Source organism: Scatophagus argus, chromosome 18 (genome assembly GCF_020382885.2).
Source record: "Scatophagus argus isolate fScaArg1 chromosome 18, fScaArg1.pri, whole genome shotgun sequence".
NCBI lineage: Eukaryota > Metazoa > Chordata > Actinopteri > Scatophagidae > Scatophagus > Scatophagus argus.
In genome coordinates, this window is record NC_058510.1 from 13336024 (window position 1) to 13350027 (window position 14004).

Sequence of the window (14004 nt, forward strand, 5' to 3'; positions counted from 1 at the left end):
ATCTGCTGGTTGTTACAAAGAACCACAACCAACGGTGTGAACTGCATCTGATGTTTTCTTTTCATTTTGGCATGTAAGTAACACTGACTGCTGTGACGATAGCGTGATGGTGCAGGTGAGATTTATAGCAGACAGTGTCTTCTGGGATATTAAGGTTGTCACATAAACATATACATTTTTATACTAATGGAAAAGACTTTGATTAATCAGACAGATTAACTTTGCATCAACACATAAGCACAAAGTAAGATTTTTAACTTCAAAGGCACTTCTTTAATATTTCTTCAATTATATTAATATGTACATCTGTACAGATAAAGTAACATGTGCCACAACCATGCCTGCTCTTTCTCCATGACAACTGTTTGACATTTAAAATGTTATATTTTCAACATAAGAGCCCTGGACTTTGTGCAATCAAATTCAAGTTCTCAAATACGGTTCAAGTTCTTTGTGCCGAAACAGTTCTTGTTTACAGACACTGAGGAACTACTACACCTAGCCAGAATATGAAATGAGTCCTCCTGTGTCCAGAACATTGGACCTTGTGACACTGAAGTAAATCAACTAAACTCTTCTCTCTATATAGGCGAGACTAGAGATCTAACGCACAAAACACTCCTGTTTAACATAAATAAAAATGACATAAATTAAATTCTAAAATTAAATTAAAAATCATGCCAAGATAAACCATTCGGTGTTCTATTCAGTGATTCTCAAGGGGAAATAGTCACTAATACATACTGGATCTTGGTTCATTACAGGCCTGGACATCTCCCCAACATCTGAGAATGGAAACAAACAGGGTGACTAGGACTAATATTTAGAGAAAAGCATCATGTGCGCCCACAGCGGCCCTGTAGACTAAAGAATAACACAGATGTATGGAAAAAAAATGGCGGAACATCCTGTACAGAGAGAAACCATCAAACACACACAAACGGCAGGAAAAGAAGTGCCAGCGCCATAAGCAAAACAAAACTAAATCAAAATGGAACCTGGCTCTCAAACTGATCTGAACTACAAACCAAGAAACAAAGCATAACAGAAACTAACAGATCAACATTTACAGATTCTTTCCAATGTCCTCTCTAAAAACTGAAAAGATAACTTAAACATCCTGAGTGGACTGTTACCCCAAACCCACAACAGCCTGCCCTGTTCTGAACCAGCCAGCATACAGACTCCCAGCCAGAGCTCACTTGAGTACATGTCAGTAGTATTCACGAAGGGTTAAGTAAATTAACTTCAGTTACTTAAGATAAGGACCTAAATGTAGTTGATTTAAAGGCTGGTGCTTAATGTAACCTTCATGCCGCATAACTTTGTACACGCAGACTACACTTCATAGTAAATATGCAGCTCTGTTATGTAATTAGGATGGTACATTAATACATTTTCAGCTTATGACACCCTGGGACAAAAAGCTCTTGAGTGTTTTTGCTCCTCCCAGTATGATCACTGTGGCAACAGAGCTGGTTTGGACACTTGGCCAGGATAGGCCAGGATGTGCTCTGCCTCTGAAGAGGCGTGGTCAGCGGGCGGCACCGGCTCATTGGATGATGCTTTCTGGCAGATCTCAGCATAGCTCAGCTTCTTGGACTCCTGGCCAATTGGAGCACAAGATGAGGTCAGAGTCTCTCAACACATCATTTCCTCTCCCGCATATTAATGTCTTCTAGTGTTCATCAAAGTGATTTAATATCAAAATATCAGCACCTCTACATCTAAAATCAGCATTCTCTGAAGTATGTAAAAAAAATTCATCTTTTCACTACCGACTCTATGGCTCTGATCAACAAAATCAACCAGGCACATGGATGTAGAGTTTACAGGTTAAAACAAGAGTCATTTCATATGTGCCCTATCATTAATGCTCATAAGAGTCTTGAGCAGAGCTAATCAAACACCTATCAAATCATATCAAACTATCTTACCTTACTTGTGTTACCTGTTTTTTTGTTTGTTTGTTTTTTTGTTTTTTTTTTTAAATAAATGTAGTTTTTAATTTTGGGGTCCATAAACAACCATAAAAGAGAAATATTATTATTATTAATAAATTATATTATTGTCTGGATGATTTTTAAAATTTCAACATGAAAAGGTTTATTGTTCACTACTTACTAACAATGACAGGTGAAATTATGTGACTTAAATTCAAATCTATCATTACAGGACAGACTAAAACATAAACCAAAACAGTAGTTCTCATATAACAATCTAAGAAACAACTCAACACCATAAAGTAGGTGAAGCTGTTGTAAACAATCTTACTGCGACTGATTGCTGTGCAGGCTGAGCTGGTTTGGCCTCACTGCTCGTCTCTGCACACTCCTTCACATTCCTATAGAGCCCAACAGAACAATATCACTACACGCAGCTCTGACCAAAGCTGATAAAAGATCCACATAAGAAATATCCTAAGAGGTAAGCAAGAGAAAAATAACTGAAGCAGCTTATAATCATGTTTCCTGTAAAAGTGAGCAGTAATGAATGTAAAAATAGGGATACTTACGGTGGTGTGACTGCTTGAGGCTCTTGTGACACTGATACACATAAACCACTGCTACTGTCTGGATTCTGCTGAACAGAAGACAGTTCAGTGCTGTACATATAAGTGTGAATGCATAAGCTTTTACACAGTCTGGGCGTTAAGTTTGAGAAGAGATCATACTACCACATTGAGCATGACACCCAGATGAGCGCGAGTGTGTGTCAGACAGAGAGAGAGACTCCGTTACCTTGACACTGCCGTTAGCTGCAGGTGCCGTTGCTATGGCAGTGTTTGCCTGAGGAAGAGGAGGGAAGCTCGTCGGGCCGAGCTCAAGAGGAGGAGATGGCTGACGAGGAGGAGACTGACTTGGTGCGTTCTACGTGCACACACACACACAAACAGTCAGAGCACAGTCTCAACAAAGTGAACAGAACCAGCGCTAGTAAAGCTCACTGACTACTCACATTGTTGTTTCCAGCAGACTTGTCCCATGACTTTGAGTTCTCTCTCCTCCTCTGGCTGAAGTTTCCTCTCCTTCCGAGCAGACACAGACACAGCAGAGCAGTGATGTATTTATACTTCTGCGATAAAGGCTCACTTAAACTACTGTATTTAAAATGTGTGTGTAAATGTAGGCTAAGAAAGATAGACATGTGCACCTTTTAAGAACTGCAATTAAAGTAACATGTTGATGATTATATATTAAAAAATAAAATAAAATCCAAAATTCACCAGCTTTGCATTATCTGTCACTTCATTGTCTTTTCAGTTTGTTGGTTGTATTGTTTTCTTGATTATGGTATTTTCTGTTTGTGCCTTTATACTTTCATTTAATTTTATTTAAATTTAGAACAGGTATCACAACATGTGATTTAACAATTACATGAACTGTATCAGTCATATGAGTTGAGCTGAGTTCATGTTTTCTTACTTTCCCCCATCACCAGTGGGTGACACTACTTGCTTGTTGGGTTCCATCCTTCCACCTCTACTTGGACGTCGCACGTTCCCACGCGATCGCCCTCGACCCGGCTTTGTAAGAGATAAGGAACGCTCCCCTGGTGCTTGATCTGGCAAGTGTAAAGAACCATTGTGATTGGACTGCCAGCGGTCTCCAGAGTTTGACCACTTTGAGCCTCTCCTTTAAAAAAGACAAAAAAACAAACAAAAAAAAAAAAAAATCAATGATCAAATGATTATTCACTCCAAGATTACAGTCCTTACAAGCAGGATGATAAAAGCATTTTCATAGCTAATAGATGGGAAGGGTACACATTTCTTTCTTGCAATAATTATTTAATCAAAAGAGAAAATGATAAGCATTTACCTCTGCCTGTGTGGCATGTGAGGTTTGAAACCGGAAGCTGCTGTGAATCCATTCATGAAATCATTCATCAATGTTGCAGGCTGTTGACAAAAATAACAGATAAATCACACTGTTCAGTACATACCAAGACCAAAAACAAGGTAGAAAAACACCAGAGAGCTACTCTTTACACACACACAGCGTAACCAGCATGAACTACTCTTATAGCATCTGATGTTGATGCAATAATAAAGCCCATTCCTGTTATAATCACCTCTTTTTGGCACTACTTCAGTCTTAGGACTCACCTCTGCACATTCTTGGTATCCTGTTGCTGAAGAAGTCCATACCTCGTTGGTGAACTCATACAGCTTCTGTGCTGGCAGGTGTGTGGGGCAGGGCTGCTGGTAGGTGTTTGGGGGGAAGTAGCTGTAATGACTGGCACACTGGTCCAGCGGCACAGGTCTGTAGCCATTCTTTGGAGCATAGGAAGTGATGGCCATAGTTTTTGCCTTTATCCTCACCATGATCGGTTTTCCTTTAAACACCCGAACCTCTTCTCTGAGGTACTTGTAGGCCTAATGATGACATGCAAAGACAGCCATGTGAACGTCTGATTTGTTTTGTTTTCAAATCATACAAAGTACACAGTTTGTCCTCTGTTTAATCGTCTTCCTGTAAACATCAAGTATTACATCAGTGGCTAGAAATAATAAGATCAGAGCAAGTTAATCTATATTTTACCTGTTGAGCGTCGGTTTCCGATTTGAAAGTGACGAACCAGTTATCATTGCTCACAAACTCACAGCTCAGGAACTTAGGCAGGTTGTCCCCTTCAAAGAGAGCCTCCACCTCCTGCACATCAACAATAATATTGAAACACATAGAAAATGCCACATATAGACTTACCATTTAAAACCCCTTCTTTTACTAGCTTGATCAACATGGCACCTACTGACAGTGACAAGATGCCATAATATTCATCCAGCTGTATGAGTTAGGCCCTGTGTCAAAATAGTGTATTTTTTTAGTAGGGTGCTGGCGAGAGCTGGGATGATATCCACTAAGCAACTAACTACGCTAACAGGTTGACTACAGAGATTGATGAGCTAAGAATTAGTTAAATACAGCACAACTAGCACCTTCTCTGTGGGCAACTTTATATTCTCGTCCATCAGAAACAAGTGAAAAAAGATGCTAGCACTCACAACAACAATAAAAAAAAAAGTGAATGAAGGAGAAGAGAAGCTGTTTGGCCGTGGTAGGCGGGCTCTTACCTCCCGAGGTGTGCTGCTCGGGATCTCACGCAGGATGACAACACATCGACTCTGCCTCGGTCGGACCTTCTGTCCACATGGAGAGAACTGGATCATCGGCAGGGCTGTCAGCAAAGAGAGTCCAGAAAAACAATAATACTACTACTACTTCTAGTAATAATAATAGTGACAATAATAATGCTAAACTTGTATGTTTCATTGTTCCATAAAAAAGCGATACTGAAAAAATTCTCCTCTTTGTCAAACTGATATTCCTGAGTTTTGCAGAAAAGAACATTTTTTAATCAATCCATTACTTTTCCAGACAAACCAGCCCATGTGCACTGAAAAATATTAGCATTAACTCCAAACTAATTCTGGTTCAATAACACTATAAATGGTGCCATAGACAAACCACTCACGGTATATTACCAATATTCGGCTGGTGGTAAAATTTTCACTCTGAACAAAAAACGTGTCAGTGTCAGTAAGTGTCAGTGAGACGCACATGCACAAAAATACTAACATTTCAAAATGTCGGAGATCAGGTCCAGGTCTGTGCTGATATTCTTGATAATGTCAAGGCCGGCCAGAGTTTGAATGGAAACATACTGGTCGCTGTCCATCTGAGAAATGAGATACAGGTCGTTGCCAAGGTGCTCCCTGTGAAAGGCCAGAAGAGAACAATCTCTATAGAGAATATTTGGCAAGAATACAAAAGTTATTACATGTCCTACATGTGATGTGGCTTCTTCTAGAGAAACACTGTGTTACGTTTTGTTACCTGGTCAGACAGGACTCCAAAACTGCCCTCAGCTGTTGTCTGATGTCATCTAAAATCATAGGGAAGTCATAACCATATCAGTACAGATAAAGTCAGCCTAAATCAATAACCTAAAAAAACTAGGTTCATTTTACAGAGGTAAAACATTAATACAGTTAACATAAACTGGAAAAAAAAGCATCTAAGTTGGACTGATACCTGTGACAGGTGGATCACTGTGCTCTTCATTATCTATAGGGGCTTCACCACTAAACACCTGGTACTCTAGTGTGCTGGGATCTCCCTCAGCCACAGCCTCAGTTAGGCCCACACTCTCCAACTGGATCTCTGGCATGTATCCTAAAAAAACAAATAACAATTATGATAATCAACCACACAGTAACTCACCACACCAGAGCCATATTGTACGTGTCTTGTTAAAAGAACAAACTATCTCCTGGAATGAATGTGAAATTTGATAAAATCCAAGTCCAACCTACCTTCATGACTGGTCAGATCATTGGTGAAGTGCACCCATGGCTGCTGAGGCTCCAGGTAGGTGGGGCCACAAATGTCCAAGTTAAAGTTGGGATTGGTCCATACCTCAGCATCAGGATTAAGGCTTGGGGCAGCAACAAGTCCCTGAAAGAAAAGGACACAAGTTCCACATAATTTAATACAATATGAAAAGTTAAATCAAATATATTTAGAAAAAAAATAAGGAAAAAAAAACATAAACAGCAGAGTAATTGGGAATATTGAATAAAATCACAAAACTAAATTCTATTTAATTTCACTCAAAACAGATAGTAATGGGATAGAACGCTCCTGTTCAAGTAAATCTGATTTTAGAAGTATTACACATATACTCTAGGATGTAATCTCATTAGAGCTGATTCAGCTTAAAGCTCGAGTGTTAACGCTTCAACCACCTGTTAAACTTTTATCTACAACAGTCTTATTCGGTCAACAGATCTTCTGACTTTGACCTAACATAGCCTTGTCTGCTCAAGCCATTCCAGTAGTGGATGCTAAGTGTTGAATACTTTCACTGAACCCAACTGTCTCACATGCTTTAACACTTACAGACTGAGTGCAATCTGTGTGCCAGTCCCACACACAGGGTCCCTCAGGCATCACAGTGCTGTAGGGGTAAGCTCCCAGCAGAGCCATAGAAGGCTGGAGCTCTGAGACCAAGGCCGGGATCTCCTGTGAGTCGGTGCCCGGCTTGCTCTCACCCTGGCAGGGCTGAGCCTCACATGAACCTTGGGCCCACCCCCCACAGCTCTCCTCCAGACCCAGCTTGATCCAGGGCTGGGGATAGAGGTGGCAGACGGAGGAGTCTGCATCCTCTCCCAGCAGCTCAGACACCATCTCCCTCATCCCTCCCTCTCTCTCTCTCTCCCCCTCCTCAACAGTCACTGAAGGCTGTTGACACAGGGAGTGAATCTCATATGACGGCGTTGAGGCATAAACATCAATCTGACCTGGGTCCACAACAGTCATGGTGGGGTCCTCCTGGCAGTAAGACACCGAGGCTTTGTCACCCAGACAGCCGGAGTCATTAGAAATCACGTATGAGCCACAGATGCTTGTGTCAGCAGGTACCATGACGCTTTGGGATGGTGTCTCAGTAGCTGAAATAATGTCAGTTTCTGGAGGAACATCATTATCAAGTGCCGGGTACTCCTCTAGTGACACGTGCATTTTCATCTCATTCATTTCCACTGAGTGAAATCCATTTGATGCATCTCCAGATTGAAGTAAACAGTCAGCAGTGCCTTGCTGCAGGCCAATGCTGACTTCAGGGTTCACATAGTCCGAGGCAACACTGGAGATTAATAATTCTGGGGGTTCAGAGGCTATTTGAGGATTGCAGGTGTGCTGTTCTACTGTATCTGCAGATTCATGCTCGACTGACAAAGTGAGGGGCAGATCAATCTGAGTCCCTTGTACAGGTGTTGTCTCTTCTCCGCCCTCGCACTCATACATGAATGCTTTCTCTGGTGGGTTTACATTTAGTTCTGTTTGTCTGCATCCACTCTCAGTAGCATCAGCTTCAGTCTCTGCACAAAAATGATGCTTGGTTTCTTCAGAAGATTTGCTTGGATACAAGGAAGAGTAAAGAGGAGTCGAGAAAGTGTCAGAAAGCTCGCTTTCAGTAAGACGAGGCTGTGCGAGTGGGCTGAGACTGGCATCTTCAAAGCCTCGCTCAGGATCTTCAGGGTCATTCAGAGTAGTTCTTGTATTTACAGCCATACTTCCATCACAAGAATCTGACAACAGGTCACATGTTTCATCACTTGTCTCTAGGCGAGAGGTGTTTTCAGCTGTAACATCACCTTTGTCAACATGCTTTCTCAGCTCACAAGTTTCTGGTTTTGGGTTTTTGTCTGCCCGTCTGTCATCTCCGCTCATATCCTGAAAAGGCTCATCTGAGTCACTTTTAAGAGAGGCCAATACCCCTTCAGGTTTAACATCAGAACTGTCAAGTTGTTTGTCACAGTCATCAAACCTGGCATCAACATGCTCAGATTCAGTGAATTCAGGTTTAACATCGTGTCTAGGAGGCTCAATTCTACTCAATTCAAAGGTTGGGTCGTTTGAATTAACATCTAATTTGTCAGGTGTGATTGAGTCACACTGGTGAGATGTGGATTTTACATCTGAGAGAGGTATTGGATTTGAGTGGTAGGAAAGGGCAGCCAGTTCAATGGGCAGAGACGACACAGGTGAGACAGTGGATACTGAGGACACTTCGGTAAGAGTTGTATCTGCTGTGCTGCTGTGACCAACATCACCCTCCTCACTGTGGCTTCTGCAGATACTCACAGGGATGGCCTCATTTTGGAGTGAGGATTTATCTATCTTAATCTGTCCTTCAGGCAGAGGCAAAGCAACCTCCTCCTTCTGCAGCAGATTGAGGATGAGGCCAACTGTTGGAGCACTAGATCTCTGACTATCCTCTGAAGTATGCAGTTCAGGATTTTCAATTGTCGTTGGTTGCAAACTTTGGATGTGCTGCTCTGCTAACAAGTCAGACTCGTGCAGATGATTGTCTAGATTGTTAAAATCAGAATCCACACCCTGATTCAACTCTTCCTCCTGGAATCTGACGACTGTTTTTTCTGTGGCACTGAGAAGTGTCTCTGCTCTTTCATGGTCCTCCAAGTATGCCATCTTTTTCACCAAACACACACATTCCTCTTCAAGTATCATCTCCTCTGACCCCTTCACTGTCTCACCCTCCACACATGAACTTTTATCTGTGTCTGATGTCATTAATATCTCATCCTTAGACTCATCTGTCTCCTGTGCAGTTGTCTGGCAATTCAGATCTTCAGACTGAGGGTTGTCCTGTGCAGACACCTGAGGTTCCTCACTGTTTATTTGATTGCTGGATAAAGACAGAAAGTCACACTGAAGGTTCACCATCTGTGTACATAAAACAGGATGGGGCATGGTTATCTGCCCCGGTGGGAGCAAGTTGTCTGAGAGAGTCTGTGATAGGACAGTTGAAGACTGTTCGGCAACATGTGATTGTGCCAGAGCTGTTTCCTCATCATGTGACTGACCGGTCATTTTAGATTCTGTGACATGCAACTGGTCACAGGCTGTGGATGCCTCCTCGTGGGATTGGCTAGAGACTGGAGACTCCACAATGTCAGGCAGAGCGGCTGTTTCTACTTCAGCTGTATGTAGTGACTGTGTTGCTCCAGCTGTTTGAGACTGGCTGGAGACATGGTCACGCTCAAGGTCATCAGCGTCAATAGAACATATGCTGTAGAAGTTCCGGGTCCTCGTTTCGAAGCTTTGACGCATTGTTGAGATGACACAGACCTCCTCACTGTCCTCATCCTTGTGCTCAGCTTTCGGTGAATCCTGCCGAGTCCCCTGACATCCACTGACCAGCTGCTGTGCCGATGGCAGGTCACCACTCACTGTGTTGTTACCCCAGCAGTTTCCAGGGGGTACCTTGGTAGGAGTTGACCAACAGCTTAACAGTGTGTGCTGATTCTGCCCATCTGGCAGCTGATGGAACCATGAAGCCCTGAGTGCTGCATTCTCCATAATCTTCTGTTTGACTGGACTGTGTGTGGGCACCTCCATATACGGAGCTGGTCCACAGCTGGGCCTGGCAGCGTGTGTCGCGCCTGCCTCTGCGTCCATGTCCGTGTGTATGTTTGCGATGGTTGCGACAATAATAGCTCTCTTCTCCTCAGGAGTGCTCACTGGTTTAAGATTGCTGTCACTGCACGTGGTGCTGTTACTGTTGACAAGTACTGCCTCCGTCCAAACTTTGTTGTCCGGTTCCTTTATTCTCTCCTCATCTTCCGGAGGCTTCCCGTGAGCCACTCCATCTGCAACACATGTCTCCTCTTCATCCAAGCACACATGCTGAGCTATAGCCCCAGCGTGTTGTCTGACCTGCTCCGTCACCTCATTCAGCCCATCGTGGAGCGGGGGTTGCAACAGACCGCTCCTCTCATTCAGCAGGCCGGGGTTGAGCTCCTTACTAAAGCAGCACCCCATCTTCTCCGGCCTAGAGTGGGAATAAAACACAAGACTGCTATGGCCAAAGAGACAATATCATGAGCAGGTCCTCACGATGGCTCAGCCACATGCCGAAAGAGAAAAGACCCTGCACTCACCCAGCTTCGCCCCCTCCTCTTCCCTCCCCCTTTTCTCCTCCCCTGCCCAGAATAGCAAATGTGAAGGGGCTCACATGTCCCTGCCACTCAACAGTGGGTTACACACCATTTTATGTGTGTTGTGTGTGTATGTGAATGCATGCGGGAGCCTTAGTTAGGCTAAAGTTTGAGAGGGGTCAGCACATGGCCCTGCAGCCACCAATCACAGAGCAGTAATGCACTCTGTTCACTCCTCCCTCTCCCTCACTGAAGGTCCCCTTTCCTCTCATCCTACTATTCACTTCTCTTTCCCTCCCACTGATACATTTCACTTTGACTTACATCAGTTTAGCACACAGTGCTTTAGCTTCTTCCCTCCTAACTCCTCCCTGCCTCGCCTGACAAGGCCACTAGCCTCCACCCATTGGACCCCAGACATGTATGAGTGGCTGCCAGTTCTTAAATTATCAATCAAGTTATTCGGTAGTCAGGAATAGGATTAAGACAGCAAACATTGGCCCAAAGATGACCTAAGTACAGTCGGTCAATCATATATCTTAAGTATTTTAATTTGTGTCTACTTATGTATTATTTCTATCTTCTCTCTACACACAAAAAAGATCCCTCCACTGTTCCCCCATTAAAGTGTTTCCTTATTCAGATCCAGGGTTTAAAGAAAGTTAAAGCTTAAAGTGTGCTGTATGCTGCACAGAATGCAAAGACCCTTGGGGAAAACTTGTGATTTGGGGTCATACAAAATCTATACTGAATTCGACAGGAGGAGAGCTGATTACATGTTAGCACTGATTACCTGTTAGCTAACAGCTAACGGAGTTAATATTTACAGCCTTTCGGTTTTTTTGAAACCGAAAGGCTGTAAACAGTGAAGTATGAGAACACAGTAAGTTTACATTCAGTACTGAAGCAGTTCAGCTGAGTACAGTCTGGAAGCAAAAGTACTTTGAGTTTGGACTTAATGACACTTTACATCGGTTCACATTTGACTAGCTTTGTGGATTTAGGACATAAAGACCTTACAAAGACCTCAGCACAAAGACTGAAACAGAGTTGCCATATTCCGTATTTTTTTTTAAAGCAAATCCTGTGTCCTATTTATTTTCCTTAATTCAGTTTTCTTACAGTTTACAGATAATGTTTCATTTTGTTTTGAACCAATATTTCTTTGAGCTGGGCAAAATAAGATGATCATATGCCTTTATTGGTCTCACAGTGGGGAAATTCTCGTTTAAATTATTTACTTTCTCAACATTTTAATGGTGTTTCTATTATGCCACTAATAACAAGTACAGATGATTATGAAGTAAAGACACATAATGATAGGCATAGGCAGATACTGCTTCCAGCAATCAGTGATCACATAAACTGATTAAACTGACTCACAAATGTTTGCTTTCAGACTGAAATTGGACTATTAAGTTGATTCCAAACAAGTTCATGTATCAAGCAACTCAGCAGTGAGAAAACCAGACCATACTGCTTTGCATTTGTGTTACTTTAGCTACTTAAGCAAGTAAGTGTAGTGAAAATTAATATTACAGTACCTGGTAGACGTAGTGGTATCCAGGACTCAGCGCTCCAAGCGTTAACTGCACCTGTAGATCAGATGGATACAGTGGATTTTGGTATGACGTCATGTGACACACGCTGGTGGGTAACTCAACGGGACGAGTGCTGCCACTGTTGATGGTCACCACGGAAACTGGCAGGGGGAATCAGTGAAGAGAAGGAAATGAGTCACAACACCAGCTGGCACGAAGGATACACTGCAACAACAGGATTATTCAATGTGGACTCAAAGTAAAACCGTCCGGATGCAGACTGAATTGCTGTAAAGTAAACATTAGAGCCATAATCTTATATTTGTTTGTGATAAGCAGGTGCACTTCTAATAGGTCCACCACAGGCTGTCACTAATGACTACTTACATTACCCATTAAAACTTTTTTGTTCATAAGTTGATCATTTGCTAAATGTCTAAACTAAAGACAGATCCTAATAGCAATTTACCTGAGCAGAAAATTGCGGCATCAAATCTTTTTACTTCGTCTGTCAAACAGCTATATATTCTAAAATAAACCAATTAATAGAGAAATTAGTAAATTCAAAGCACGCGGTGCACACGAGTCAAAGTATAGCCAGACTATTTTAGGCTACTGGGAGAATTAAAAGACTGAGACAAATGCACTCTACTACTGATTGACAAGTATACTGACTAATTTCATCACAGTTTCAAGAATTCATTCATCCATTCTAAACTGTTTTAATTAAATCAAAACAGAGCACCAGTATGTACAGTCAATAACTTGGACAGAAAATATGTGGTGACCAGAGGTGAAATCATTCACTCATCTGTACATATGAGTGTTTGTTGAACAAAAACCTCAATCTGAAGGTGTCCAGACATTTCCTTATTATTCACTGACATTTTATTGATTCAGCAACTGACCATGAAAACAACAGTTGCAGGTCAGTAATGATGACAACCTTTTCCTCATTTATAGTGCCCTTATTTCGCAAAGGAAATATGGTAACTGGCTAAATAAAATAATCAAATCAAGCAATTATTTTAACAACTTTCATTTAGAAATTACATTAAATGGCCATTAAACTGCACATCTGAGAGATTAAAAATAACACACTATTGAAAAGCAACAACTCGGTAAACAAAAACAGACAGCATGACCACATAAACCACTACCATACAGACTGATATGAACTTCTTGATATGCTACATATTGTTTCATATGTTCATTAATTTCTTATCTAAACCAGATCAACTAACACTAACTATATAAAGAGGATGACATCCCTAAGATTTTCTTACTCTCTAGCGGGCTTCATCTTAACTGACACTAACTGTTAATGGAGAACTAAATTTCCTAAGCATTAACAAACCATTCAAACGTTATTTCATTATATTCAAATAATGTAAGTAAAGTTAAGCAGCAACTCAAAATCCAGTGAATAATGCTGTATCATGCATATCATACACTTTGTGATTAGATTGAAAGAGCTAGCGCTAACATTCATTTTGCCTTTGAAATGGTGTAACATCACAATATCTGTAGAACATTATTTACTAGCTGGGTTAACTAAATTAAATGACAGAACCCATAATTGTCAGAAAAATGTCTGTGAGAGAAAAGCATAGACTCCTTTTAATTTCACAACCTTTGTAATACAAACTGATATTAACTTCAACGGCTAATTTTCCAAAGCTTCGGGTTAACAAATTTCGCAAGCTACAAAGCTAGCTTTAGTTACGTTGACTTTCTAACGTTTTCCTATTCAAAATACCTGAAACGGGAATCTGCAATACAGCTTTGCAGTAATTAAATCATTGGTTTAAACAACTAGTTAAATATCCTTGCAACTAGACATATATTTATAGGATATTCAAGGTTTGGTTTGGTTTGATTTGACCTACCTTTAAGGTGCTCGGACTAAAGTTAATTCGGTTTTGAAAGCAGTCTTCTCGGCGGACAACTTTGTTTGTTAGCGATAGTTGATGAGAAAAACCTCCAGAAAGTCCA

At 41.5% G+C, this 14004-nt stretch overlaps 1 protein-coding gene across 2 annotated transcripts; it reads right to left on the reverse strand.

Annotated features, from left to right (window-relative positions):
• Positions 1–250: 250 nt before the first annotated feature.
• On the reverse strand, positions 251–12150 carry LOC124049370. 2 transcript variants are annotated; one of them, XM_046370913.1, is made up of 16 exons: positions 12013–12150; positions 6906–10362; positions 6320–6461; positions 6039–6179; positions 5841–5889; positions 5583–5719; positions 5078–5181; positions 4545–4655; positions 4109–4378; positions 3822–3901; positions 3426–3635; positions 2959–3028; positions 2742–2870; positions 2516–2580; positions 2275–2344; positions 251–1605 (listed from the first exon to the last, which is right to left on the reverse strand). In XM_046370913.1, the coding sequence occupies exons 2-16, from the start codon at positions 10350–10352 to the stop codon at positions 1459–1461; spliced, it is 5172 nt and encodes a 1723-aa protein (XP_046226869.1). In that variant the 5' UTR covers positions 10353–10362; positions 12013–12150; the 3' UTR covers positions 251–1458. The 2 variants fall into 2 exon arrangements, with proteins under 2 accessions (XP_046226869.1, XP_046226868.1); XM_046370912.1 differs by having other exon boundaries at positions 2516–2583.
• Between the last annotated feature and the right edge of the window lie 1854 nt (positions 12151–14004).